At 40.7% G+C, this 25264-nt stretch overlaps 1 protein-coding gene across 5 annotated transcripts in view; it reads left to right on the forward strand.

The window, feature by feature from the left end:
* Window positions 1-3866: 3866 nt before the first annotated feature.
* Window positions 3867-25264, forward strand: part of PTAR1 (protein prenyltransferase alpha subunit repeat containing 1) — a 28886-nt gene continuing 7488 nt past the window's right edge. For 3 of the 5 annotated variants that reach the window (XM_054397919.1, XM_054397920.1, XM_054397921.1), the window contains exons 1-4: window positions 3867-3952; window positions 12305-12474; window positions 19904-19970; window positions 23432-23536. In XM_054397919.1, coding sequence (XP_054253894.1) covers window positions 3867-3952; window positions 12305-12474; window positions 19904-19970; window positions 23432-23536 — 428 coding nt within the window. The remainder of the gene's footprint in view (window positions 3953-12304; window positions 12475-19903; window positions 19971-23431; window positions 23537-25264) is intronic. The other 2 variants (XM_054397922.1, XM_054397923.1) reach the window with 1 other exon arrangement.

The raw sequence follows: 25264 nt of genomic DNA on the forward strand, positions 1-25264 counted from the left end.
AAGACATTAACAGCTGTATTTCACACCTGGTGAATTGGATCTAAAATGAAAGATTTTAACTCTTCAGTCATTTATTAAGGCAAGATTAAAGCAACAGAAATTTGTTACACAACTTTACTTAGCTACAAAGATACATTATTCTGTAGTCATCACAGAACTACCTCCATCAAATAATTTCCAAGACTTTTGACTCATCCCTGAATATCATAGGAATACAGTACCCAGCAAAATTTTTTTTCTGTGAATGACAAATTCTTAGATTACTTAATTATGGTATATTTTCTACATTTTTTTTCTTATGCCCTATGTGAAATTGAACAAAATAATATATTCCAAAATAATTTATTATAATTATCCCCAAAATACAATTATGCTCAGCTGACAAGTCAATAATCACTCCCAAAAGCTACTGTACACCGCGATATTAATACTAATGCCTGCCTTACAAGCTTTGATATTGTGTATGAGTACATAACATACACCATTTATATCTATTTCATTATGCTGTTTTAAATAAGAATAGCAATTTAATATTCAAAATGCATGCATGAAGTCATACTATATTGTCAGTTAATGACACCATTCTAAGTAACTATTTTTGTGACTTTTAAGAATGTTTCGTAACAGCTTTCAGTACTTTTGGAACACAGCTTTGCATTGGTATGACTAAGTTTTGTTTGTATTCAACACCTAAACTGCAAAAATAAAAACCCGAACTAGAACTAAAAGAAAACCCCCAGACTATTAATACACTAAGTAATTTTGGCATCATTAATGACACTTTAAAGGTGTTCTTTTGAGGTCCAATTCAGCAAAATCTCTTTACAGAATTCAAAATTTATATATAGCTGGAAATGTTTCATTCACTGTGTTATCTGATTGAAGTCAAACTAAGTTAAGTGAGAAGGCAGTGTGCCTGAAAATTATGCTGTCAGCCACATAAAGTTGGTGTATTTCTTTTGAGCAAGGCAAATGGGCATTGATGAAAAATTCTGGGTTAAGATGAACATATAATAATCAATGCCACTCTGAAAAAATACTTGGCATTTTTCAGTTGAAAGTATCTGCCAGTGTCCACTGCGAGTTGCAACACTTTTTCTCATTTTGTGGTTTTGCTTCCAGAATACATCAGCTTGCTTCAAAAGTTTCAGACACCATGCACCATAAACCAGTGTCTGTAGAGTCTGTAAGGTGAATAAAAACCTGGGAGAGCACAGCCCCATAACCCTGTTACCTGAATCCAGCATTATTTAGCCTAATCTTTTCTACTTCATATATAGGTTATTAAGAAGACGCCATAAAAATCCCACTTATGTAATTAGTTTTCTAATTTGAAGGCTAATACTGAAAGTTTCAATAAACTTGTGGAGGCCTGAATTTGTGAGAGACTACAGCTTTTAACAAAACAAATATGTTTGTGGTATTTTGGGCCTGGCTGGGGGCCAAATGCCCACCAAAGCCGCTCTATCACTCCCCTTCTTAGATGGGCAGGGGAGAGGGGAAAATATAACAAAATGCCCATGAGCCAAGATAGAAGCAATTTAATAGAATGCAAAGCAAAAACCACACACAGAAGCAAGAGCAAACAAAGATGTTATCCTCTACTTCCCATCAGCAGACACTGTTTGATCACTCCCTAGAAGCAGGGCTTCAATATGTGTAGCAGCTGCTCCAGAGGACAGACACCATCAATGACATGCCCCCACACACCCTTCTTTCACCTAGCTTTTATATCTGAGCTGATGTCATGTGGTATGGAATACTCCCTTGGTTAGTTTGGGTCAGCTAGCCTGGATGTGTCCTCTCCCAAGATCTTACCCATCCCTCAGCCTACTGCTTGGGGGGGAAATGCTGGAAAAGCAGAGCCTTGGTGCTTGGCTCAGAAACAGCCAAAACACTGGTGTGTTATCAGCTACATCACTGCAAAACACAGCACTAGGAATATGCTCTGTAGAGAATTAACTCCAGCTCAGTCAAATCAGAGTTACAAGTGCGATATGACTTGCCAGGCTCTTGTCGCCTTCTTATTTACACACCCACACAAAATACTGAGTTGAAGCCCAAACCAGAGGAAAGCATCACTTATTTTCTTAACTAATGCAACAAAGCAGATCAGTTCTTCAGTAGCCTGAAGATGGTATTTTAGACCTACATGATGCTATTACATCCCCTTTATCTGGGTATGCAGTCAAGTAAAACGAACTACTGAAAGGGAAAAAAACTATGTGAACTCAACATCTATGTAGTTATTGTAATAAATTACTCTCTCAGAATCCTACAAAAGTTTTGGCAAGCTGCACTGGAGCAAACAGGAGCCGAGAACACAACACACACATATGTGCACTGTGTATCTTCCACTTGCAGAGGTGATAGGAAATCTGCAATTAGGTTGGCTCACCATCTGATAGCACCAAGAGATCCTTACTTAGGCTATCAATGCAAATTAGTTTTATAATAAAGTAGCCAGTCCACAGTCAAAAACGTAATATTAGGATGGTGAAAGAAATTCACAGGAACTGGGAATGCAGGAAATCCCAGATTTTAGTTCCAGGGTATGTGTTCTACATAACCACGAGTCAGAGGAACACAAATCTTAAATTGCCTTCATAGTAAGTGAATATAAGGCAGGTGCGTAGAGAAATATTGCAGCAAGATAAAAGAGATCTGTAAACATCTAAAAATGTTATTTTAGCCATTATATGGAAAACAATGTAAAATAACAAGAAGCTACCTTTCACCTGTTGCTGCTGAAGAGGTTTCGGCACACAATGACCTATTTGTCCTTTTACACATCTCCTTGACTGAGCCTTCTTCTCTCCGATGATTTATCTCTTTTATTGTTTTTCTTTTTCCCAGAAGGAGGATATACAGTGGACCTATCAGGCCTTGGTAGTGGTGAAGATAATGATTAAGCACATGAAAATAATGACACCATTGCAAGCTTCCAAATGAGAAACAACTAGATTATGCATAATTAAATAATTGTAAAACCACCTGTTTTGGAATAATACACTGATTTCCAAATGACAACCAAATACAGCAGTTATGATTCAGAATTAAAACCAGCTCTTCACATTCAGCCTGCAGATTAATGTACCCATGTCTCTTCTAAAGCAAGGGAAGCCACACACACGCACTTATCTTTTAAAGCAGCATGTCTGAACGTCTAGCACGAATATTAAAACTATAGAAATATAAATTGCTAGTTTCATGTATGTTAACTATTGCCGCTGCTTTTGATTGTCAAACAAGGGAACAACAGATGGAAAATGTGATTCGAGTGTGACTAGTCAGGGGGCTCTTGCCCTCGTCTAAACCGCGTTGGGGCCACTTCACTCGTGCCGAGCCCTGCCCTGGCCTCTCGGAACTGCACTGGTGAGGCGGCTTTCCCAAACTCCAATATCCGAGACCCCCGAAAGGGGGGTTCAGCCTCAGCTGACGAGGCTGAGTCGCGCCCTCCGGGGGCGGGGAGGGGTCAGCAACCACAGGGTCCCGCTCGCCTGCAGCAAAGGCTCGGCCGACACCTCCTCCCTCTGCCTGGCTTCAGAACGAGTTGCAGCCCTGTAAGGAAAACCTTTCCGTTTCAGCAAACAGATAAGACTTTCCACAACCACCTCACCTCTCCATCCTCTACTCCTGGGACCAGGCCCAGACCCCTTCTGGGAGAGGCAGCAGAACAGGCACCAACGCACAGCCGCACGAGAGGCCCGAAGCGGGGATGAAGCAGCGCCCCCTCGGCCAGCTGCCCCGCCCCGCCCCGCCTCGCCCCGCCCTCCCCACGTTGCTCGCGGATCCCCGCGGGCTGCTGACCCGGAAGCGCTCTCCTCGTTCGACCGGCGCGGCGGAGCTGGCTGCGGAGGGAGAAGATGGCCGAGTCGCCGGAGGAGGTGGCGGTGCTGGTGCAGCGGGTGGTGAAGGACATTCGCAACGCTTTCCAGCGGAACCCCTACATGTGAGTGGCAGCACGCTGCGTGCTCCGCGGCTGGCGGCGGCCCCGCTGTCTCGCTTTCTATCGGACGGGCTTGTGGGGTCCCCAGCGGCGGTGTGGCGGGCCGCCCGGCAGTGTCTGTCAGGCCGGGTGCCGGGCCCAAGGTCACGCACTGAGAGGCGGTCGAGGACCAGCCAGGTTTCCCAGGCTAGCGCAAAGACTCCAGAGCTGCACCTCCCTGGGGAGTGCTAACCTGCGAACGGGAGGACAGCGGCAGGCGGCTTTTGTGGTACCTGTGCTTTATCGGGGCAGGACGGTGGTGTCACGTGTCTAATGTGCTCTCCTGCTGCCTCATCTTCTGGGGAACACCACCTCCCTACCCCAGGAGTTGAAGTAGCACCTGGCCGGCCTGTGGCCCGCGTAGTGCAGGCTGCGGCAGTCGCACAGCCGCTGCTTCGTCTGCCCGGCGGCAAAAAAGATCTCGTCGATAAAAAGTACTTGTTTATGGAAGTGAGTAGGGACTCTGTAATCTGAAAGCGATTGATAACTTTTAAAAGGTAATTTCTTGAGTCAGCTCTGCTTGAATTTGACTTTTGGCAACGTTAAACGCACGGTGTACGGGAGATGGGATTGACTTTTTCTGTGCGGTTGGAGCGGGCTTGCCGAGCTCGCCTCGCTGAAGGCGGCGGGGTCTGTGTGTGTCTGAGGCAGACCCTTAGAGCTGATGGAAGCACATCTCGGGATTAACTCTCACAAAGTTGCACCCTCGTACGATCAGCGCAGTTTTATGAATGCCAGGTTCAAATTTGTGTCTGTTAATAGAGATGCCAGTGCTTTGTATTGTGGTTTTGACGGAGAGAAACCGAATGACAGTGAAAATGTAAGCTACCTTATTGCCATCGTGTGAGAATCAGGTTTATCTAACAATCTGGCGGAGCAGATATTCTGTGTTTTATTTTTGTTTCTATTACTGATAAGGTCTCAGAGACAGATCTAGGTACTTACAGTATTTGTGTTTCCTTGGCCATCCTTTGGTGTTTTAAGACATCAGCTGTTTAGGGCAATATCTTTCTATTGATGTAAACCCCATATTGATTATGGCAAATGAGGTAACACATAATGGATATCAACCTCATAATGTAAGTATGGTGTATTTGTGTTGGTTGGAAGTGCTGCAGTCTCTGAGGTGGTGGCCTATTAATTTGTTCCAGAAAATGGTATGCTAAGCAACAACACAGGAGGATTTTACAGGCACATAATTTATTCCTTTGCTTAAAGGAGAGAATTAGAATGAATACTCTCACATTTTTATAAATGTAGTAAGCAACTTGGGTGAGTGGTCAGGTTTTATAATGCAGCATATGGATGCCATCTGAAAAAGAACTGCATTTTGCTGTGAAGCTTCATTTTTAGGTTGTGAGGCATTAGTGTGCTGTAAACAGGCAGTAGTTGTGAATGAATGTTGATTCTTCTTAGTTCCTACTCCTTAGCCAAGATTGTTTATTGGTAGCAAACTTTGAGCTTGTGTTTTTAAAGAATATGCTGTTGTTGTAATTTTCTTTCATAGACAAAATCTCAGATGAATGTAGGCTACAAGAGTTGTGTGCTTCAAGACTGATGCACTGTGTCACACTTCACATGAGAAAGCACTAGCTACTTCTAGTTTACCCATTAAACTTAGAAAAAGCAACAGTTCTGTCTGGTACATGTCTGAACTGCAGTACTTGAAATTGGGACTGTGCATAGCTAGTGTGGACTGCAGGTCTTTTGCTGTCATACCTCTCAACCTATAGAGCAGTAGGTTGTAGCCATGCTGACCAGATGTTTTCAAGTATCTCAGAGATATTTGTCTTTTCTGCTGGTGACCAGGACAATTGTAACCAGCTGCAGCCCCTGACAGATGTTAACCTCGTGAATTAAGCAATCTGTCATGTTGTAGATCCAGATTTGAATTCTTTTATGTAGCGTCTGCCTGGCTCTGCTGAAGAAGAGGAATCTGCTATGTGCATCATGTTCCTACTGACATGTCATATTTTTGTCTCTGACTTTTGTTTCTTCAGGCATTTGTGGTCCCTTGTCTTTGTTCACTTGCCCCCTTTGCATGTGTCAGAATGGGTGTTTTGCTCTGGCAGGTTCATGGGTTTGCAGCTATTAAGGTGGGTGTTGTGCCTGGTCAACACTTAAAAATTATATGAAAATACAATTTGAGACCTAATAAAACGTTGGATCGTTGGGGTTTTTTTGCTTTGAATTATACTTGTGGCAAGACTGCATCTTTCCATGACAAGCTTACTTCTAACTAAAAACAACTATTTTTTGCTGTGTCTCTCTAATAGCTTCATTTTCTTCAGCTGGATAACTGTGTCAACATGCTAGTTTTTCATTTTGTAAGGCTATGAAATTTAATGGAAGGTGTTTTTACCTTGTCCTAGATGCATAAATCCTGATAAATTTATATATGCCAGCTATTCCCTTGGAACTGAATGATTCACCAACACTGAGCAGATCAACATATACTTTATTTTTGAACTTTGCTGTTATTTTGCATGTAACTCAGAAATAGATTCCCTTGTTTAAAAAAGTACGTTAATTTGATGGATGTAATTGGAAAGATGAACTCTTAGGTGGTAGCCTAGTATATGTGTGCAAAATCTGAGGATACTGCTTGGTGTTTGACAAGACTCATTTATGCAACTGAGTCAAGGTTTTTTTACTGGAATGATTGCAAATTTATATGTGGGGCATTCAGAAAGAGAGATACCTCCTTAAGTCTTTACTGTAGTTGAGTATGAAATTTGTCTTGCCAATGTTCTTTTTGTTAGATTGTTTAACACCTTTGCACAGCGTTGATACTTCCAAACACACCAGTAGAAAGTAAAATCGTTTGTAATAATTAGTGAGGGTGTCATCAGTGCAGAACTTGGTTATTGCTGCAGACGTTTCTAATCAAGTGCACATGAGTGTGAAGGTAAACGAAGGGAAACTCCTAGATAGTGGAAGTGTCATATTTAGAGCTTCTTAGAGCAAGTATTGGTTAGAAGTGCTTGGTATTTAACTAATACACTAGCATTTTTCTTTCATTTGTGTATCAAAGGCTGGAAGGGACCTCAAGAAATCATCGGGTCCAAACCTCCTGCCAAAGCAGGATCACGTAAGCTAATCACAGGAACGCATGCAGGTGGTTTTTGAAGTCTACAGAGAAGGAAACTCCACAACCCCCCTGGGCAGCCTGTTCCAGTGATCCATCACCCCTACTGTAAAGAAGTTTCTCCTCAAGTTGAGGTGAAATCTTCCATGTTCAAGTTTGAACCTGTTGTTTCTTGTCTTATTACTGTGCACCACTGAAAAGAGCCTGTCCCCATCCACTTGACACCTCCCCCTCAGATATTTATACACATTGATGAGATCCCCTCTCAGTCTTCTCAAGACTAAACAGTCCCATTGATCTCAGTCTCTCTTCATAGGGGAGATGCTCAAGTCCCCTAATCATCCTCGTGGCTCTCCATTGGATTTTCTCTAGCAGGTCTCTGTCTGTCTTGAACTGGGAAGCCCAAAACTGGACACAGTATTTCAGATGTGGTCTCACCAGGGCAGAGTAGAGGGGTAGAAGAACTTCCCTTGACCTACTGGACACTTTTCTTGATGCACTCCAGGATACCATTGGTGCTCTTAAGACTTTGGTTGTATCACTATGGTAACTACTAATTGTTACATTCAAGTTAATCTATTTTGAAATTCCAGAAGAGAGTTATGTATGTGATACACTGTTCACAATAAGGGGGGAAAAAAGAAGTTGCAATTCTTGGATTTAGTTCCCCTTTTCCCTACCTTTCGTATACTGTAAATTCATCAGCAATGTAGTTATTTCACAAGATTTAATTTGAATGTAAAAATACACACCTTTCAAGTGTTCATACTTTGGATTATCTTCCAGCTTTTTATAATTGCAGCTGCTTAGATCCAGTCTTTATTGTCAGTAGAATTGTAATTGCACTGATGCACCTCATTCAGATCTCTCAGTTATTTCTCTGGGGAGAGATTGGGTTATTTTAAACATAGTAGTCCAGAAAAAAAAAAAAAAGGGGATACCATAGGATACCTAAAGCTGTCACAGTAGGATCACAGTAGCATCACAAGAAATATCTCCTTCCCTAGCAGTGCAGTGTAGTATTGTGATTTTGTGAAAGAGGAAACTTTTTGTATCATCATGGGTTTAAATAGGTTGTCTAGGGTTTGTTTTAACGAGGGCCACTGGATGTCTGAATCAACAGATTGAGGCTCTTGAAGCAGGTTCTGCAATGGTTTGTCAGTACTGGTGTGCCACAGCTGAGGTTTGTACTATGGACCAGGTGTGGATTGTACAGATCTGTAGTCTCCAGGGTCTCATCTTGCATCTTCTGTGGACTTGACATAGGCTGAAGAAGCTCTGTGATAGCTGCAGACTTCATGGCAACCCATCCAAAATCTGTCACTACGTTCTGGATGCTTGAACAATGTGTGTATTTCAGGATTGTGAACTAGTGTAGTATCCTCCAAGTATAGAGATATTTCATGCAGTTTTTGTGGAGCTTACTTTGGGGAAAATAAAATTGCCAAATAACTCTTCAAATTCAAGACAGTATCAAAAGACCGGTACATAAATTTTACTTTCATAGTAGGTGGTGCTTCTGATAGTAGGAGAGGCTGACAAACAGCAGTCCTTCATTGGTGTCTTCTTCAGTAAGCAGCTTGCATCTGTCGCTTGACCTTTAGGTAACGAGTTTGGGCAATCCAGTCTTCTGTGTTCCATCACATGGCCAGGGTCAGTTTGCACAAGATGAAAGATGCTTCATTTTACAAGTGCTAGTTCAGTGGTGCCTGCATGCAGGTCCTGCTGCAGAAGCTCTCTTTGGGTATGCCATGGAGCAGAGGCTGCAGGTGTTCTCAGGCAGTGTCACCTGGGCTGGCAGACCTGCGTCATTACTTGCTCCTTCTGCAGATAGGAGGGACCTTCACGAGCAGAAATAGATGGTGATTTGAATAAATTGGTTTACCTTAGCTAAATCAGCCCTTCTGGTATTTTGTATCATGAATTCTGTTAGTTCTCAGGAGCTGAACGCAACATATGATTTCTGAACCACACAGGTTGTCAAAACTAGTATCGAACTATTGATGACAACATTTCTATCAGATTACAAGTTCTGGTTTGTATTTTAGTAAAAGCCTACTATTGTTTGTGTTGCACTGTATCTTGGTGAATTTCATTCTGCAGTGGTCTGGTCCTCTGATTTCAGCTTGCTGAGCCTGTTCTGGAGTTGAGGTGTTTCAAACTGATTTACCAGCTCTGTGCAAACCCTTCCTGTCTTATCGTTTTGGTGTATTTAAAGTAGTGTTGTAAAACTTAGATCACCTGAGCGAAAACTGAGGAAAAAGTAAAATACAGCCCTTGGAAACTACCTAGCAGAGTCTCTTCTGATAAGTTTGCTGATAAGTTTGGTGGCCATCACTATCTTTTTTAAGGCTTGATTAAAGCTTCCCATTCAGTGTTGTTGGTTTATTACACTCTTCTCTGTGTCTCAAATTTTGCCTCTGTTCACCGTGCTGCATGGCATAGGAGAAGGAAAAATGGGACGTGTGGAAACATCCGAGTTGCTATTTATGTGATTTTCTTTTCCTTGATTGTTGGGTTCAGAGCCCTTGGTCACATTACAGTAGGGCATACCTGGGTAGCTTTGGGTTAGTCAGGTGCCTATACTAGTTAATACGCTTTGCTTACAGGAATTGTTACGGCTCTGTTCCATCTCCATCATAAACATAGAATCATAGAATCAACTGGGTTGGAAGAGACCTTCAAGATCATCCAGTCCAACCTATCACCCAGCCCTAACCAATCAACCAGACCATGGCACTAAGTGCCTCATCCAGTGTTCTCTTGAACGTCTCCAGTGATGGCAACTCCACCACCTCCCTGGGCAGCCCATTACAATGGGCAATCACCCTCTCTGTGAAGAACTTCCTCCTAATATCCAGCCTATACCTCCCTGGGCACAACTTGAGACTGTGTCCTCTTGTTCTGCTGCTGGTTGCCTGGGAGAAGAGACCAACCCCCACCTGGCTACAGCCTCCCCTCAGGTGGTTGTAGACAGCAATGAGGTCACCCCTGAGCTTTCTCTTCTCCAGGCTGAACACCCCCAGCTCCCTCAGCCTTTCCTCATAGGGCTTGTGTGCCAGGCACCTCACCAGCTTCGTTGCCCTTCTCTGGACACGTTCCAGTACTTCAACATCTCTCTTGAACTGAGGAGCCCAGAACTGGACACAGGACTCAAGGTGTGGCCTGAGCAGGGCTGAGTACAGGGGAAGAATAACCTCCCTTGTCCTGCTGGCTACACTATTCCTGATACAGCCCAGGATGCCATTGGCTTTCCTGGCCGCCTGGGCACACTGCTGGCTCATGTTCAGCCTACTATCGACCATTGTCTGGGAACATCATGGAACAGATCCTCCTGGAAGCTGTGCTGAAGCACATGGAGGACAGGGAGGTGATTCAAGATAGCCAGCAGGTGATTCAAGATAACCAGCATGGCTTCACCAAGGGCAAGTCCTGCTCTGACCAACCTGGTGGTGTAATGATGGTGTAACGTCATTAGTGAACAAGAGAAGACCAACAGATGTCATCTGTCTGGACTTCATTAAAACCTTTGGCACAGTCCCCCACAACATGCTGGATTTGTTGGGTGGAGTGTTCAGTGGATAAGGAATTGGTTGGATTACAGCATAGAAAGGGTAATGGTCAATGGCTCGATATCCAGATGAAGACGGGTGACAAGTGCTGTTCCTTGAGGGTCCATACTGGGACCAGTGCTGTTCAGTATCTTCATCAATGAGACAGAGAGTGAGACTGAGTGCACCCTCAGCAAGTTTGCAGATTATACTAAGATGAGTGGTGTGGTTGGTAAGACTGAAGGATGGGATGCCATCCATAGGGATCTGGACAGGCTTGAGAAGTGGGTTCAGGAGCATCTCGTAAGGTTCAATAAGGCAAAGTGCATGTAAGTCAGGGCAGTCCTCGATATCAGTGCAGGCTGGGGGATGGTGAAATTTAGAGGAGTCCTGCAGAAAAGAGCTTGGAGGTACTGGGTGGATGAGAAGCTGGACACAAGCCAACAGTGCATACTTGAAGGCCAGTGGCATCCTGAGCTGTATCAAAAGAAGCATAGCCAGCAGATCAAGAGAGTTGATTCTGCCACTCTCCTCGGCTCTGGTGAGACCCTTGGAGTACTGTGTCCAGATAGGGGACCCCCCAACACAAGAGGTACACAGACCTGCTGAATCGGGTCCAGAGGAGGGCCACCAAGACAACCAGAGGGCTGGAGCACCTCTGCTGTGAAGAGTGACTGTTCAGCCCAGAAACGAGAAGGCTCTGGGCACACCTTATGGCTACTTTTCAATATCTGAGTGTTACCTGCAGAAAAGCTGGGGAAGGGTTGTTTAGAAGGGCTAGTAGTGATAGGATGAAGGGCAAAGGCTTTAAACTGGAGCAGGGTAGACTTAGGTTGGATGGAAGGAAGAAGGTCTTTACAGTTACAGTGTTAACATGCTGAAACTGGCTGCCCAGGGATGTGGTTCAGGCCTCATCCCTGAAGACATTCAGTATCAGGCTTGATGTGGCCTCAGGCAGCATGCTCTAGTTGGAGGTGTCCCTGCTCACTGTAGCCTGGTTGGACAAGATGACCTTTGAGGGTCCCTTCCAACCTGATGCAATCTGTGAATCTGTGTACTTGTGTTAATTGAGTTAAACTGTGAAGGTGATAATCTAAAAGTATGATATTTGGGGAAATCTAATAAAACTTTTTCAATTATTTTAAAGTGAGAAGAGCTAAAATCACCAAAAGGAGTCTTCCTTTCCCTTAAGGGATTTTTAAATTCATTCTAATGCATCTAATGATGGCTGTTAATTCCAAGGTCTTCAGTAAGTCTTAAAATATTTCTAGTTTTCTACCACTGCAGCATTGGGGAACAAAACCAATTTTCTTAGTGGCTCTGAACTCAAAACTACAATACTGTGTCACAATGAAACATAGAGGTAAAGCTCATTTAATTCCTTTGCTTATCTTAAGTCTTTATTTGTGTCTTAAAATATGTCTGAATCATTTATTTGTCAAGTTAATATACCGCATTAGATTTGCAGAGGATGGCTTCCTGAAAATGTGTTTTATTGTATCTGCAATCTGACAAGAATCAGAAGGGTGAATTGAGGATAGCAACTATGGATTTAGATAAAAACAGGGAGAAAGGACTGACTGGATGGGAATCATTGCCCATCTGCTATGTTGAGAAAAATAAGTGGCAATAAGTTTAATTGTATTTCTTTCTTTTTTTTTTAAATTTTATTTTAAGAGATGAAATTGGATTGATACCCTGCCCTGAAGCCAGGTATAACCGGAGCCCTATTGTCCTGGTAGAAAACAAGCTTGGTGTGGAGAGCTGGTGTGTCAAGTTTCTTTTGCCATATGTCCACAATAAACTTCTCCTCTACAAACAAAGAAAGCAATGGCTGAACAAAGACGGTAAGTTACCCAGGTGGAGAGTAGTATTTCATGTGGTTGTTAGTGCACGTTTTTTGTTTAGCATCTAGGTTGGAAAAGACCCTTAAGATCATTGAGTTCAGATGTAAATCTAACACTGAAGTCCACCACTAATTCATATCCCTAAGTGCCACATCTACATATCTTTTAAAATACCTGCAAGGATTCCATCCCTTGGGCAGCCTATTGCAGCTTGACAACACTTTCACTGAAAAAGCTTTTCCTAACATCCAATCTAAACCTTTCCTGGTGAGCTTGGGACCATTGCCTCTTGTCCTGTCACGTGTTATTTGGGAGAAGAGGCTGACCCCCAGCTCACTACCAACCTACTTTCAGGTAGTTGTAGAGAATGATAAGGTCTCTTCTTAGCCTTCTTTTCCCCAGGCTAAACAACCCTGGTTCCATCCTAAGACTTGTGCTCTAGACCGCTCACTAGCTTCATTGCCAGCCTTTGGACCCACTTCAGCACCTCTTTATCTTTCTTTTGAGGAGCCCCTTCTGAAGGGCCCAAAACCAAGCAGAGTAATCAAGGTAGAGCCTTGACAGGGGGACAATCACTTCCCTGATCCTGTATGTCACACTATGCCTGATACAGGCCAGGATGCTGTTGGCCTTCTCGGCCACCTGGTTTCATGGATGGCTCATATTCAGCCAGCTGTAGAACAGAATCTCCAAGTTCTTTTCTACTGGACAGCTTTCCAGCCATTCTGCCCCAAGCCTGTCACATTGCATGGGATTGTTGTGATCTAAGTGCAGGACCTGGCTCTTGGTCTTGTTGAACATCAATCATACTATTAGCTTTGGCCTATTGATCCAGCCTGTCCAGATCACTCTGTAGAGCCTCCTTGGTGTCACCTGCATTCTTACTGAGGGTGAACCTAATACTTTTGTTCAGATAACCTGTCCTGAAAGAAGGGAGTGTTACTAGGGAGTAAGGGTAGGCTTTGGATTGTGTACCTTGGCAGCCTAAACAAGCTGTAGGGTTGATGAGTTGAAAATTTTAATCCGAGACACCTAAGGAGACTTGCATCCAAAAAAAATCCATCTTCCGTCCATAGAATCCTTAGCTGCGCCTGGTTTTGTATATATTTTCATTTATCCTTTTTCCTTTTACCTCAGTAACCTTCCTTTTACTTAAATACCTTTTATTTTTTTTTGTTAACCTTACCTTTTTACTTCCAAATTGATGCAAGACTGTTCTTTCATTGTTTTACCTTTCTCTTCTTTCACTACCTAATATTTTTTTTTTTCTACTGGGAAAGGGGAGAGGGAAGCAACCTAAATCTGTTCCATTGGGCTTTTGGGTTCCAGGAAAAGCTTAAGCTGCAACAGCCATACATCTTTGGTAATTACAAAGCTTTTTTTCCTTTTTCATCTTTTTGATTTGATTTGGTTTTCAGTTTGGTTTACTTTAATGGAAAATAGTATATGCTGTCAATTTTGAATCTTAAGAAGATTTATAAACAGGTGTAGCATGGGGGATATTTGCTTACAAAGTGTTCTGTTTTATTCAGATTAAGAATGAGAAAGAGTTTAAAAACTGCTATTTTTGTTTATGCTTTCAGGTCGCTTCTAAATAGCAGCATAAATTTTTTTTTTTTTTACTCTAGGCTTACCTCAGCGTCTTATTTCTGGTGTTGATTCATTAATTCCTTTTGACTCTTACTTCTAGTGTCTTCTACCTGCTATGACATTTTTCACATTTTTGTGCCCTAGAAAGAGGAATGTATTTTCTGTTGAAAGAACACCTTGTGACTACTCAGATCACGTCTTCAGTACCTCACATGGACCTGGGTTTCAGTTTGGAGCTGTTACTATATTATAATGTTTTTCTTTTTGCATAAACCTAACCTAATTTATTGTGAGAAAGCAATCTTCAGCCTCTCAAACAAAGTGTGTGGCAGGACCTGGCTGATGGTCCTTAATGACTTTCCCATATGTTGTTTCAAACAAGGTGTGATATACCTGTTCTGAATAGACAGGGTGGGGGTTTATGATGGCCTTTAATAGGAGAGCTGCTGGCCTGGCCTTTTGCAGCAGGCATTCCCGCTTTCTTGCTTTTTAAAAGCTCTGCAGGGGTTCCATATGAAGGGTAGTGGCAGACTGTACAGACCTGGTGCACAATTCTCTTTGTGATCTGGAGAGACTGCCCCACTGCCAGAAGCGTATAAAGGGACTGCAACTTCTGGGGTCCACATGTTGCATCTACTATAGAAGATCTTGCTGGATGTACATCCATCACTGAGAACTTGAACACTGTGCCTACCCAAGGGTGGTGATATCTCTTTTGCTTTCTTTCACTCTCTCTCCCTCCCTCTCTGCCTCTATCCCCCATCCTTGTTCTCCTTTTTCTTCCCATTTTCCCTCTCCTCTGGTCAAACTAAGTATTTTTAAGGTTCAAGTGACCAGAAGCTTTCATTCGATCAACCAAATGTAACTCATCAGCCGTTTGGTGCCAGTTCACCTTAATTTACTCCAAGGGAATTTCTGAATCTTAGCGTGACGCCACCCCTGCTGCCCAGAGTTGGCTCAGGAGGCCTGGTTGTGGCATCCATAAAGCACTGTTTGTGTCCACTGTGCTTTAAAATGGCTGGGTCAGACTGTCTTCCCTTCTTGGAGCATACCCAACAGCCACCATCCATTAGGTTGCATTGATTTCAGCTGCAGCAAAGGAAGTCTCCCTGGTTGCTTTAATGAGCTAGTGAGTTAAGGAATTGTTTTCAATAGTGGGATGCTAGCAGACATCTCATGCAGGCACTGACATCTAATCATCATACAACTAACATGCTGTATCGTCTTGAACAAATTTTGAGGGTAGGTCTGTGCAGATCAGTAAAACAAGTCTGGTTAGTAACATATCTTTCTTGGTAAAACTGTCATTTGCACTTCTCTCTCCTTTTTTTTTTTTTTTTTTTTTTTTTCACATTACCATAGTCTGTTTCACTTTAAGTGGATGAAGCCATCTGTGCGCTTACCCTTATTAAAGTGCAAATTAAGTGACAGTCAGATGATGTTAGCTGAGTCTATAAACATGCACTTGAGCTTCTTTTGCATTCAGAGATGATATGGTGAAAGAAGATTGAGATCTTCAGTGATCCTTGGCAAGGGAACCGTCTTAAGGCAATAAATGTGGCCTTTGTTTGGCAGCTAGACCCTGAGAGCAGGGTCTAGTGTTTTAAATATACTTTAATTTCTTACTGTAAACACATGGATGTATAATGCAAGCATTTTGTGAAGAGTAGCATTAAACAGCAGAGAAAACTCATGATGTGATCATGAATGTGCTTGCCTTTTAGTGGATAGTGAGAAGTCATGGGTAGGAACTTTTTATCTCTTTGTGAGCCGGATTGTGTTACAGAGGAACCCATTCTGTTGGCAACATAGTTTTTCGGTCCTGGCTCTGTATCTTGGGTAGTATTTGAGTAACGTAGCACTGGCTTAGTACTTACAGTTAATTCTCCATTCAAAAGAAAAAATTGAGGAGTTCTCATATATTGGGCATGACTAATCTGTCTATTGTCTGTATTTTATTTTTGTCAGACAGATTTGTTTGTGTGTTTCCATCCTCCCAACAGAAGTCTAATGTCATATTGTTATATGATTATCTGGGAAAAGTGGTTTGTGGACTTGTGAAATTTCACATTTTCCTTTATTTTCACGTAGTTTATTTTCTTGAATATTGTTTCTCGTTACAGACATCTTTAGAAGACTTTATTTCTAGGGGATAAGCATTTCTAGCATAAGTAAATTCCATTTCTTTCTCTGGTTCGTGGGTTGGACATAGTAAGACCTGTATCTTTTAGACAGCTGCTACCAAGTTGCTGGTGGTAGATTCAGTTCTATTAGAAATCTCTATTTGTGATCTATTTGCAAATTTGGAATGTATAACGCAAATTATTATAAAATTCAATAAAAAGAGCTTATAATACAAGAAATTGTGTTGACTCTGACATGTAGCCACAAACAAATTGTAGATGAACCTGCTTGTACAGCCATTTTAACAAGACCAGAGGTTCTCATTGCAGTGTTTTTTTTAACAGGTCTTAGGCAGCAGTTTGTGAGGTGAATTTTAATTGTGCTGCAGATCTTCTGCATGGAGACTTTTCATTTCAGTTTCAAGTGTTACACAACAGTCCTCCTCTAGAAACTGCCACACAGACAAAAACTTGTTTCAAGTCAAAATACAAACCACTGAGATTGGTTTTGCTCTCCCACTTGAAGACTGGAGATCACCGGTAGCTGTCAAAGGGCAGCTGGGTGCTAATGTGCTGACACTTTTTGTTGCGGTGGTACTGTGGTGTGTGCTATGGTGTGCAGTGGTACAACAGCAAAGCATCCCAACTCCTTGGAGGGTCTGTGCTTCCAGATGAAGCCTTGCAGAATCCTTTCACTCAAAATGCAGATCATAAAACTATGTTGGTAAATACTGGAATAGCATGAAGTTTAGGTTACAGCCTTTTTATTGAGCCTTGCTCGGTTTTCTTTTTTGAAAATAAAACTCTGTTGTCCTTTGTTTCTTCAATTACAAAAGTAAGTTTAAAATGTGTGAGAAAAGGTGATTTGCCACATTTTCATGTCTTTTGAGATTTTGAGTCACTATTGCAAACATGATCCAGAACCTCCATGTTAGTAACCTGTTTGTAACACAAACTACAGCTTATAGAGAATCAAGACAACTACTTTTTTTTTTATTGTTCCATATGCTTTTGTCTTTCTCCAATACTGTTTTTCCCCCCAGTTTGTGTGCACATGATTTGTATTACCACATTATAGTTTTCTGAAATTGCTACAAACTTCTCTTTTTATTTTTCATAGAATGGGTTGGGTTGGAAGGGACCTTAAAGATTACCTAGTGTCCCATGGGCAGGGACACTTTCTATTAGATCAGGTTGCTCAAATCTCTGTCCAACCTGGTCTTGAACACTTGTAGGGAGGGGACATCCACAACTTCTCTGGACAGCCGATTTTATTGTCTCATCATCCTCACAGTAAAGAATTTCTTCCTTGCATATAATCTAAATCTTCTGTTGAATCTGGTATCCCGTATCCCATCACTATACTTGTAAAGAGTATAGTGATGTATATACTTGTAAAGAGTAAAGAGTTCTCCGGCATTTCTGTAAGCCCACTTTAGGTACTAGAAATCCACTCTAAGATCTCCCTGAGGCCTTCTCTCCAGGTTGAACAATCCCAACTTTCTCAGCCATTTCTCACAGTGGAGGTGTTCCAGCCCTCTGATCGTATTTATGGCCTTCTCTGGACCTGCTCAAGTTGGTCCATATCTGTATTGTGCTGAGGGCCAAGAGCTGCACACACTACTTGAGATGGGGTCTCATGAGAGAAAAGGAGGAGAATCACCTCTATTGACGTGCTGATCAGCTGATCTTTTGATTCAGCCTAGGATACAATTGGCTTTCTGGGCTGCAAGTGCGAGTTGTGGGCTCGTATCCAATGCCCCCAAGTCCTTCTCTGCAGGGCTGCTCTCAATCCACTTACTGCCCAGCTCATGTTAGTGCTTGGGAATTGCTTGGACCCGTGTGCAGGACCTTGCACTTGGCCTTCCTGAACTTCATGAGGTTGATGCAGGCCAACTACTTGTGTAACAATGGCAGCTCACAATTTTAACTGTAGATCCTTATAAAACTAATGTTTCATTAAATGTTACCAATGAAATTTTTAAATGTAAAATTGAAACAGTAGTGAGCAAAACACTCCATGTTTAGTTTGAAATACAGATGTGTGGTACTGGATATTTCAACTGGGCAATTCATCAGCCTAAAATTAAATAGGTGTTGATGTACTTTCCTGGTTCATGGATTGGGTAGATCAAAGAAAAGGATTTGTATATTTAGGCAGCAAATAGTGAAGAAGTTTTGCACATATGAGAAATATTCCTTGGCTACAAAGAGTCTTTCATTAAAGGGAGGAAAAAAAAGATCTGAAATAAAAGTCATGAAAATAGGAAGTTGAAATATTTCCTTGGGGTACTTAAAAAAATATCACTATAACAGTTTAGTACAAAATTGATCAAGTACACAAAAGAATTTTGTTGGACATAAATAATCGAGCTGTCATACAGTAATACACAAAGGTGCTCCACTTCTGTCAGAGTCTTGGTTCAAAAATATATGAAGCCATGTTCCTCTGCATATTTAATTAGCATGCTTGCATATTTTTACAGTGCTATTAATTGTATTAACCAGAGATCTAGGTCCATGAGATACCCTCTTTTTCATTTAAGTTTTTACCCTTAAGAAGTAATAAAATGCCTCTCTTTTTGATGGAAATCACCTGTAGTACATTCTGTTTAGTATGTTAAGTTCAGAATGATTAGGAGAGAGTGTAGCCAAACTTCCTTGTCCCTAAAAGCCTGGATAGTTTTGAAGCAATTCTCAATTGCAAAATCACATGGTAATTGCAGGACAAGTTAACTAATATGATGTTATGCTTCCCAAGACTAGAGGTTAAAGGAGCTAAGGCAGTTAACAGTCCTTATCTGAAACATAAGTGGAGATGCTTCATGAATCCCCACTGTTACCATCTCAAAATTGCTTGAGTGGTGCAGTGGAGTGCAAAGGTGATGGGCAGGAGTCACAATGAAATTTCCCTTCCACTGTCAGCGGGTACATATCTCAGTCTTGGTTTTTTGACATTGTTTCAAAGTGTAATATGTGTAAGATGCTCTGTGTAGTTGCAAATAAATGCTCTGTTTGTTCTTTTTTAAGTGATTTATTCTTAAAACTTCAGTCTGAAGCAAGGCTGTCTCTCAATTTGAAGTCTTCTCTGTGCAGTTAGATAGCAGAGTTATTTTGGGGTCCTAATTCATAGTTGTGGTGTTTGATTTTCCTAGCTACACATTTTTTTGTAGTGCATGTATTTTTTGTAACAGTGTGTTGCAGTATAGGCAACCTTCTGCAGCTCAAGACTTAGGCTGAAGGAGTGGGGTGTGTTTATAGTGGTACTGTCTTATGTAACAATAATTGGATTTTTTTTTGAAGAATTGTCTGTGTAAGTTATATCAAATGTGTCTGCAGTTTTGAATCACTAAGTACTCAAGAATGGTATGGAAAGGCTGTCCCGCAGTGAGGTCGTAGCATATAGTTGATTACAGTGGTACAGGTAGAGATCAGAAATTTCCAGCTGCAAACTTCTTAGATGAAAGTTGTTAGTAAGATGTAAGTCTATTATTTTAGTAACGAAAAGGGAGGATATGCCAAATTTTGGTCCCTATTGAGTTAAGATGTCATTTCTTCTGCAATAAAGTAGCACAGTGTTTTGCAGAGGTAGGCATTTGTGGTACAACTTGCCCATAAAGCAGACTTTGAGGAAGGGTGGGCAGTAAGGGACTACAGAGGGAACACGCCTGTGTGTGAGCGTTACTAATCTTTGTGTCTGTTGTTAATTGTTTTAGAGCTGATAGATATCACATGTACACTGCTGCTGCTGAACCCCGACTTCACCACTGCTTGGAACGTGAGGTATGTAGCACTTGGCAAATGACATCAGAAAGATCTGAGCCCTATGTACAAGTCAGCTGTAAGCTTTCAGTAGTACATAGTGACACTAACAGCTTTTCAGCTAAAGAATTGTTACAAAACTCTCTGTCCTTTATGCATTGCAGATAATTTCAGACTCTTTTATTTATTATCAATGTTTTATTATATCTGTAGTACGTGCTAAAGGGTACACTGCTGCACGTGAAAGCACATACTTGGTTCGCATATTTGGGGGGATACAAGTCCCACTGAACTGCTACCCCTTTTTCCTCTGTCAGCTAAAGAAGGATATTTGTAACCTTAAGATGGGCATATCCTTTTCTCTGAATCATGTAATGCCCAACTGATATATGCTGTCTTTCCAAGTGTTCTCATGTTATCTCACTTTGAATATTATACTTGAGTCCCTTTGAGACAGCAGTTCAATTTGCTGCCATCACCTGTGCACCTCATCAAAGCTCAACAGATCTTCATGCAAGAAAAGGGGAGCAAGGCAGCTATCCTTTATTCCAGACACATTCTTATCCAACCTACTCTTTTGTTGTACCTGTTAGGAGTAGTCTATCTTCACCACTGGTCATGTTGTAGCACCTCCAAGAGTCATTACAGAGGAAGAACAGGAATGTACTTCCTTTCTTTAATAGAGCCCACAGACGGTAGTTCTTTACAACCTTATAATCTCATAATTTTTGTGCGAATCTTAGAAATGCTGCCTAGGTAAGAGTGGAGATGGTCTTAAAGGAGTAGTTTTAGGAAGGCTGGAGAGCTGACAGCAAATGGTGTTAGCGTCTGGGAGGGCTTTCATTTAAAATAGAATTTTTGTAGATAAGATGCATTATTGCAGTAGAAAAAATTAGTTCCAGAAAGATGTGGCTGTGGGTAGCTTTCAGCCCTAGATATGGCAAATTCAGCTCTTGTGGGGTTTTTTGGTTTGTTTGTTTATTTCTGTGTGTTTTGTTGTTTTGGGTGTTTTTCCCTTCTCTTTCACTGCTGGTGTAGTTCTGAAGGATTCTGCTGTAATTGTATCTTCCTAGCATTTTCAAGTCTAAGAAACATGTTAACTGTCATGAAAATGTATAGCTTGAGTAATTTTGAAATATTAAATGTAATTAGGAGTATGTATAAATAATGTACCGACTAACAGTAATGCAATCTTTTGTTACTTAAAACTGACTTCAAGCTTTTATTTTAGGTTTTATCAACATTTTTTTTTTTTTTTGGTTAATACAAATAGATCCATCCTTATCTGTCTGGCTTTTTTTCCTGCTTGACAGCTGAAAGCATTTGCTTATATGTACACGAGAGTAGTTCAAAGTATGAAGTAAAAAACAGGGGAAAAAAATGAGGATTTTTTAAAATTAGGTTTATGGTTTGCCTAAGTATACAGATTGCTACAAGAAGGTGGATTTGCTCACCAGTTTCTTGACCAGTGGTCTGATGAATCATTTGTCTTTGGTGCTCCATTTTGCATGCAGAGAGAAGCTGTTAGTAGCTGCCGACTGTACTGCTGAGCTTACTGTAGCCAAGAGATTGATGAATCTGACTCTGTTTGTTTAGGCTGCTGCCGAGAGCATGCTCTTTTGATTCTTAGTAGACACATTTCAGCTTCTGTTCTGTGAAATACCTGCTTCAATAAATTACAGGTCAAGCTAACCATGCATACGGCGTATACAGTCGGAGAGTAGAGGACAGGCTGTGTCCTGCACCAGTGCAGGAGAGATCTGAGCTGGTGTAAGATGGGACCTGATTGTGTGGGACTTGAATTCTGCTTCCAGAACTTCATAGATGTGTCTTGGTTTGAGCTCCAGACAGAAAATATTTTACCCCAAAGAAGTAAATAAAAACACTCACACCAAATTAGAGGTTAAATAAAAATGCTATTTGCAAAAATAAACAAAAGTATAAAAGGCATTCAGGGAAAAGGACATTTATACACAATCAAAATCAGCTCAGGCCTAGCTCCTCCAGCTCAGGCTCAGCCTCAGCCAGGCCTCAGCCTGGCCTCAAACAGTCAAACCTCCTCTGCCTCCAGCACTAGGCCTCATTAGACCTCACTGCCCCCCCTGCCCCAGGACAGGCTGGATAGGCCTTGTGTTAGGCCTCAATGCCCTCCCTAAGATGGGCACAACAAGAAATTAGCTTGTTAGCAAGGCTGCACTCCCACACAAACCAGAGAGACAGCAGCAGTTGCTACATGCCTGGAAGAGAGAGGAGAGAGAAAAGAGCAAGAATTGTCTGGGAAGTCTCCTTTTATAGGTAGATGCAGGATTATGGGATGGAATAACAGATTACAATATCCCATATTCACTCTCTGGGACAGACTGTTCATCCCCTTGGGCTCTCTGGCCCTCTGGAGGATTTTGGTCATTTTAATTTGGAAGATTTTTCGACTTCTAAAAACACAAGATAACTGAAATTATGACTAGCAGTTGGAGATGTCTTTATGCCCATTCAATACAACAAAGATTTCCCCACAAGTTCTAAGATTCAACATCTCTCCTATTCTTTGCACTCTTTCTTAGACCAACTAGCCATTGCTCAGTTCTCATGGTTTAGGTTATCATCCCTACCCTTCTGTAGCTTCACAGTTAATTCTAATTAAAACAAAAACATAAAATATAAACCTATGCAGGCGTGTTAGAGTTGTTTAGAACAGCTTTAAAGTCAAGTGATTGTAAAGGAATTGTCATAGATATAGTTTTTGTTCTTGCTGATACACTTGCTGGCATGGACAACTGATGGAAAGTTAAAAGACATGAGGTAATAAAGTGCTCTGAAAAGTCAGATTTTTTCCTGTGACTTCAAAAGTACCAGCAAAGACATATGACAAGTCAAAATAATTTCAGATTATCTTTTATGAGAGCTTGAATTCTGAAGGCTGAAAAAAAGTATCTTTGGTCCATCTGGGAAAAAAGTGAGCTAGAAATTGTATATCCCAAGCAGGACATTTTCTGAAAGCACTTGGAAGAAGTTTATTTGGGAATAAGTGATACTTTAGTCATATTTGGGCTTAATTTTAATAGGTATGTATCTCTTGGTATATATAAAACCTGCTTGTGTCATTAAGGTGCTTTTAGAATGTGCAGATAAAAGCTGTCACTCTCAACAGGCATTACAAACAGCCTAAGCTCCTTGGCTTTCTGATGGAGAGCCGCACTCAAATACAGTTGACTTAGTGATTTTGGCGTAGGTTTGGGAACCAATTAGTTGTGTGTTCAGATAAAGTTCTTTGAGCTGGATTTATTTTATTTGGTTGAATAGTATTGAAACATACATAGCAGAGTGGAATGGGTTAATCCACCAGAAGCTTTTTAAGCTCTTGTAGCTTGACAGTGAAGCTTTCTTATGACACAAAGGAAATGCCATGCCGTTTGTTATTGGGATTTGTGTTTTGGTTTGGGGTTACTTCTTTTATTCATATCAATTTATTTTATCTTTTGTAGGAAAGAATTAATACTGTCTGGCACTTTAAATCCACTTAAAGACTTGCATCTTGGAAAACTGGCGTTAACCAAGTTTCCAAAGAGTCCAGAAACATGGATTCATAGGTTTGTTTCTCTTACCTTCTATTACTTCCCTGAACTTAAATGTATTTCTAGTTTGCTTTTTAATTTTTTCCCTGTTCTTGGGTTAAGGACAGCCATAGGTGACTGCCATAGACATACAGCAGATTCTTTGAGCCAGATAATACAAAATACTCTTTGGCTCTTGAAGATATTTGCCTATGTTTTACACTTACAACTAAAGTCATATGTACTTTTTTTTCTGAAAATATTTTTAATGAACGTTGGAAGTGGGATAAATTTTCCTATAGATTTATTATGTCTTGGAGCACCTAAAATTCTCAGCCAGAGAATTATGACTCCATCAATAGTAGATTTCTACCTCTTTCCCTCCTCCAACTTAACTACTGTATTGCTTGTCTACAGGTATTTGAGAAAGGCAATAATCTGTAAAAGCTAATCTGTATAACCAAAGTTGTTTTGTTTTTTGGTTTTTTTTTTTCCCATTCCAATAATGGTCTTTTTGAGTTAGTGAATTTATTTTTATTGTTTCTAACTTAAGCAGTATCACTAAGTCACCACTACTAGATGTTAAAATAACAGAGTGTATTTTTTAAAAATTGCTCAAACATGCAGAGCTGACCATCTCAGTCACAACTGAGTGTGCATAAAATGCCTGTAGCACAACCAAGTGAAGTATTGATCCATTGCTCAACTTCTTTGTTAAAAAAAAAAAAAATCAAGAATCGTGATATGTGTGATTTTTTTTTTTCATGGTATATTTTTCACAGGGTAACTTATTCTTTTGTAGACAGCCTTAAAGAGATTTTAATATAACGCATTTGAAAGCAGTTTGCAACGTTTGCATTTCACATGGCCATCATTACGACAACCATAAAGCTGACAACCCACTGAGGAGTCATATTCTAACAAAAACATAAACAAACTTTTGGTTGTACTGATAACATGAATCGTTGGAAGAGAAAGTTGTTAAACTCTTTTTAAGTGCATGAGCTTAACATTCTCAAAATTAACTCAGAATGTCATGCATGGAATATTCTTAGCATTTCTTAACTTATAAACATCTGCTTAATTTCTGTCAATGTATTTCTAAGTAGTATTGATACAGTGACAACACTGATGAATTTCTGGAATGTTGGCTTTTAATTTTGTTGTTCTTCAACTGTTAGTCATCATCATCTCCATGCTACTGACTCATGCTTCTTGATTGCTTTGAAGCAAAAGGTGCATGTAGAAATAACGGGGAAATAGCCTTTCCTGCAGTTAGTAGGAATAAGTAGGCTAACATTGAAGAGCTATGATTTTTTCTTATGTAACTAATGCTGAACTCGATGCCATACATATCATTATGATAAACAATGTATCTTTATTAAATTATGCGGAATGGCCAATTCTTTATTTATTGATGTATTAGAAATAATTTAAAATAATTTAAAAATCTATTTGTAACTTCTTGCAATCTTAAATTATGACTATTTTAATAGTGTTATAGTTTGTCGTTATTACTTGTATTTGCCTAAACTAGAAAAACATATTTGAGGATAACTATACGAACATTTCACCTGAACTGGGATGTGCTGATGTTGATTGATATATGTTAGAAGCATAGTGATTAATCTTCTGTTTTCCCTAGACCCATGATAACATATTTCAAGCGTAAGTATAAAAAAAATAGAATGGGGAAATTATAAAATACAGTAAAATTTATCTAGTCTTTTTTTTTTTTAAGAAGCAAAAATAAAGTCTTCAGAA

The sequence above is a fragment of the Indicator indicator genome, chromosome Z, assembly GCF_027791375.1.
Source record: "Indicator indicator isolate 239-I01 chromosome Z, UM_Iind_1.1, whole genome shotgun sequence".
NCBI lineage: Eukaryota > Metazoa > Chordata > Aves > Piciformes > Indicatoridae > Indicator > Indicator indicator.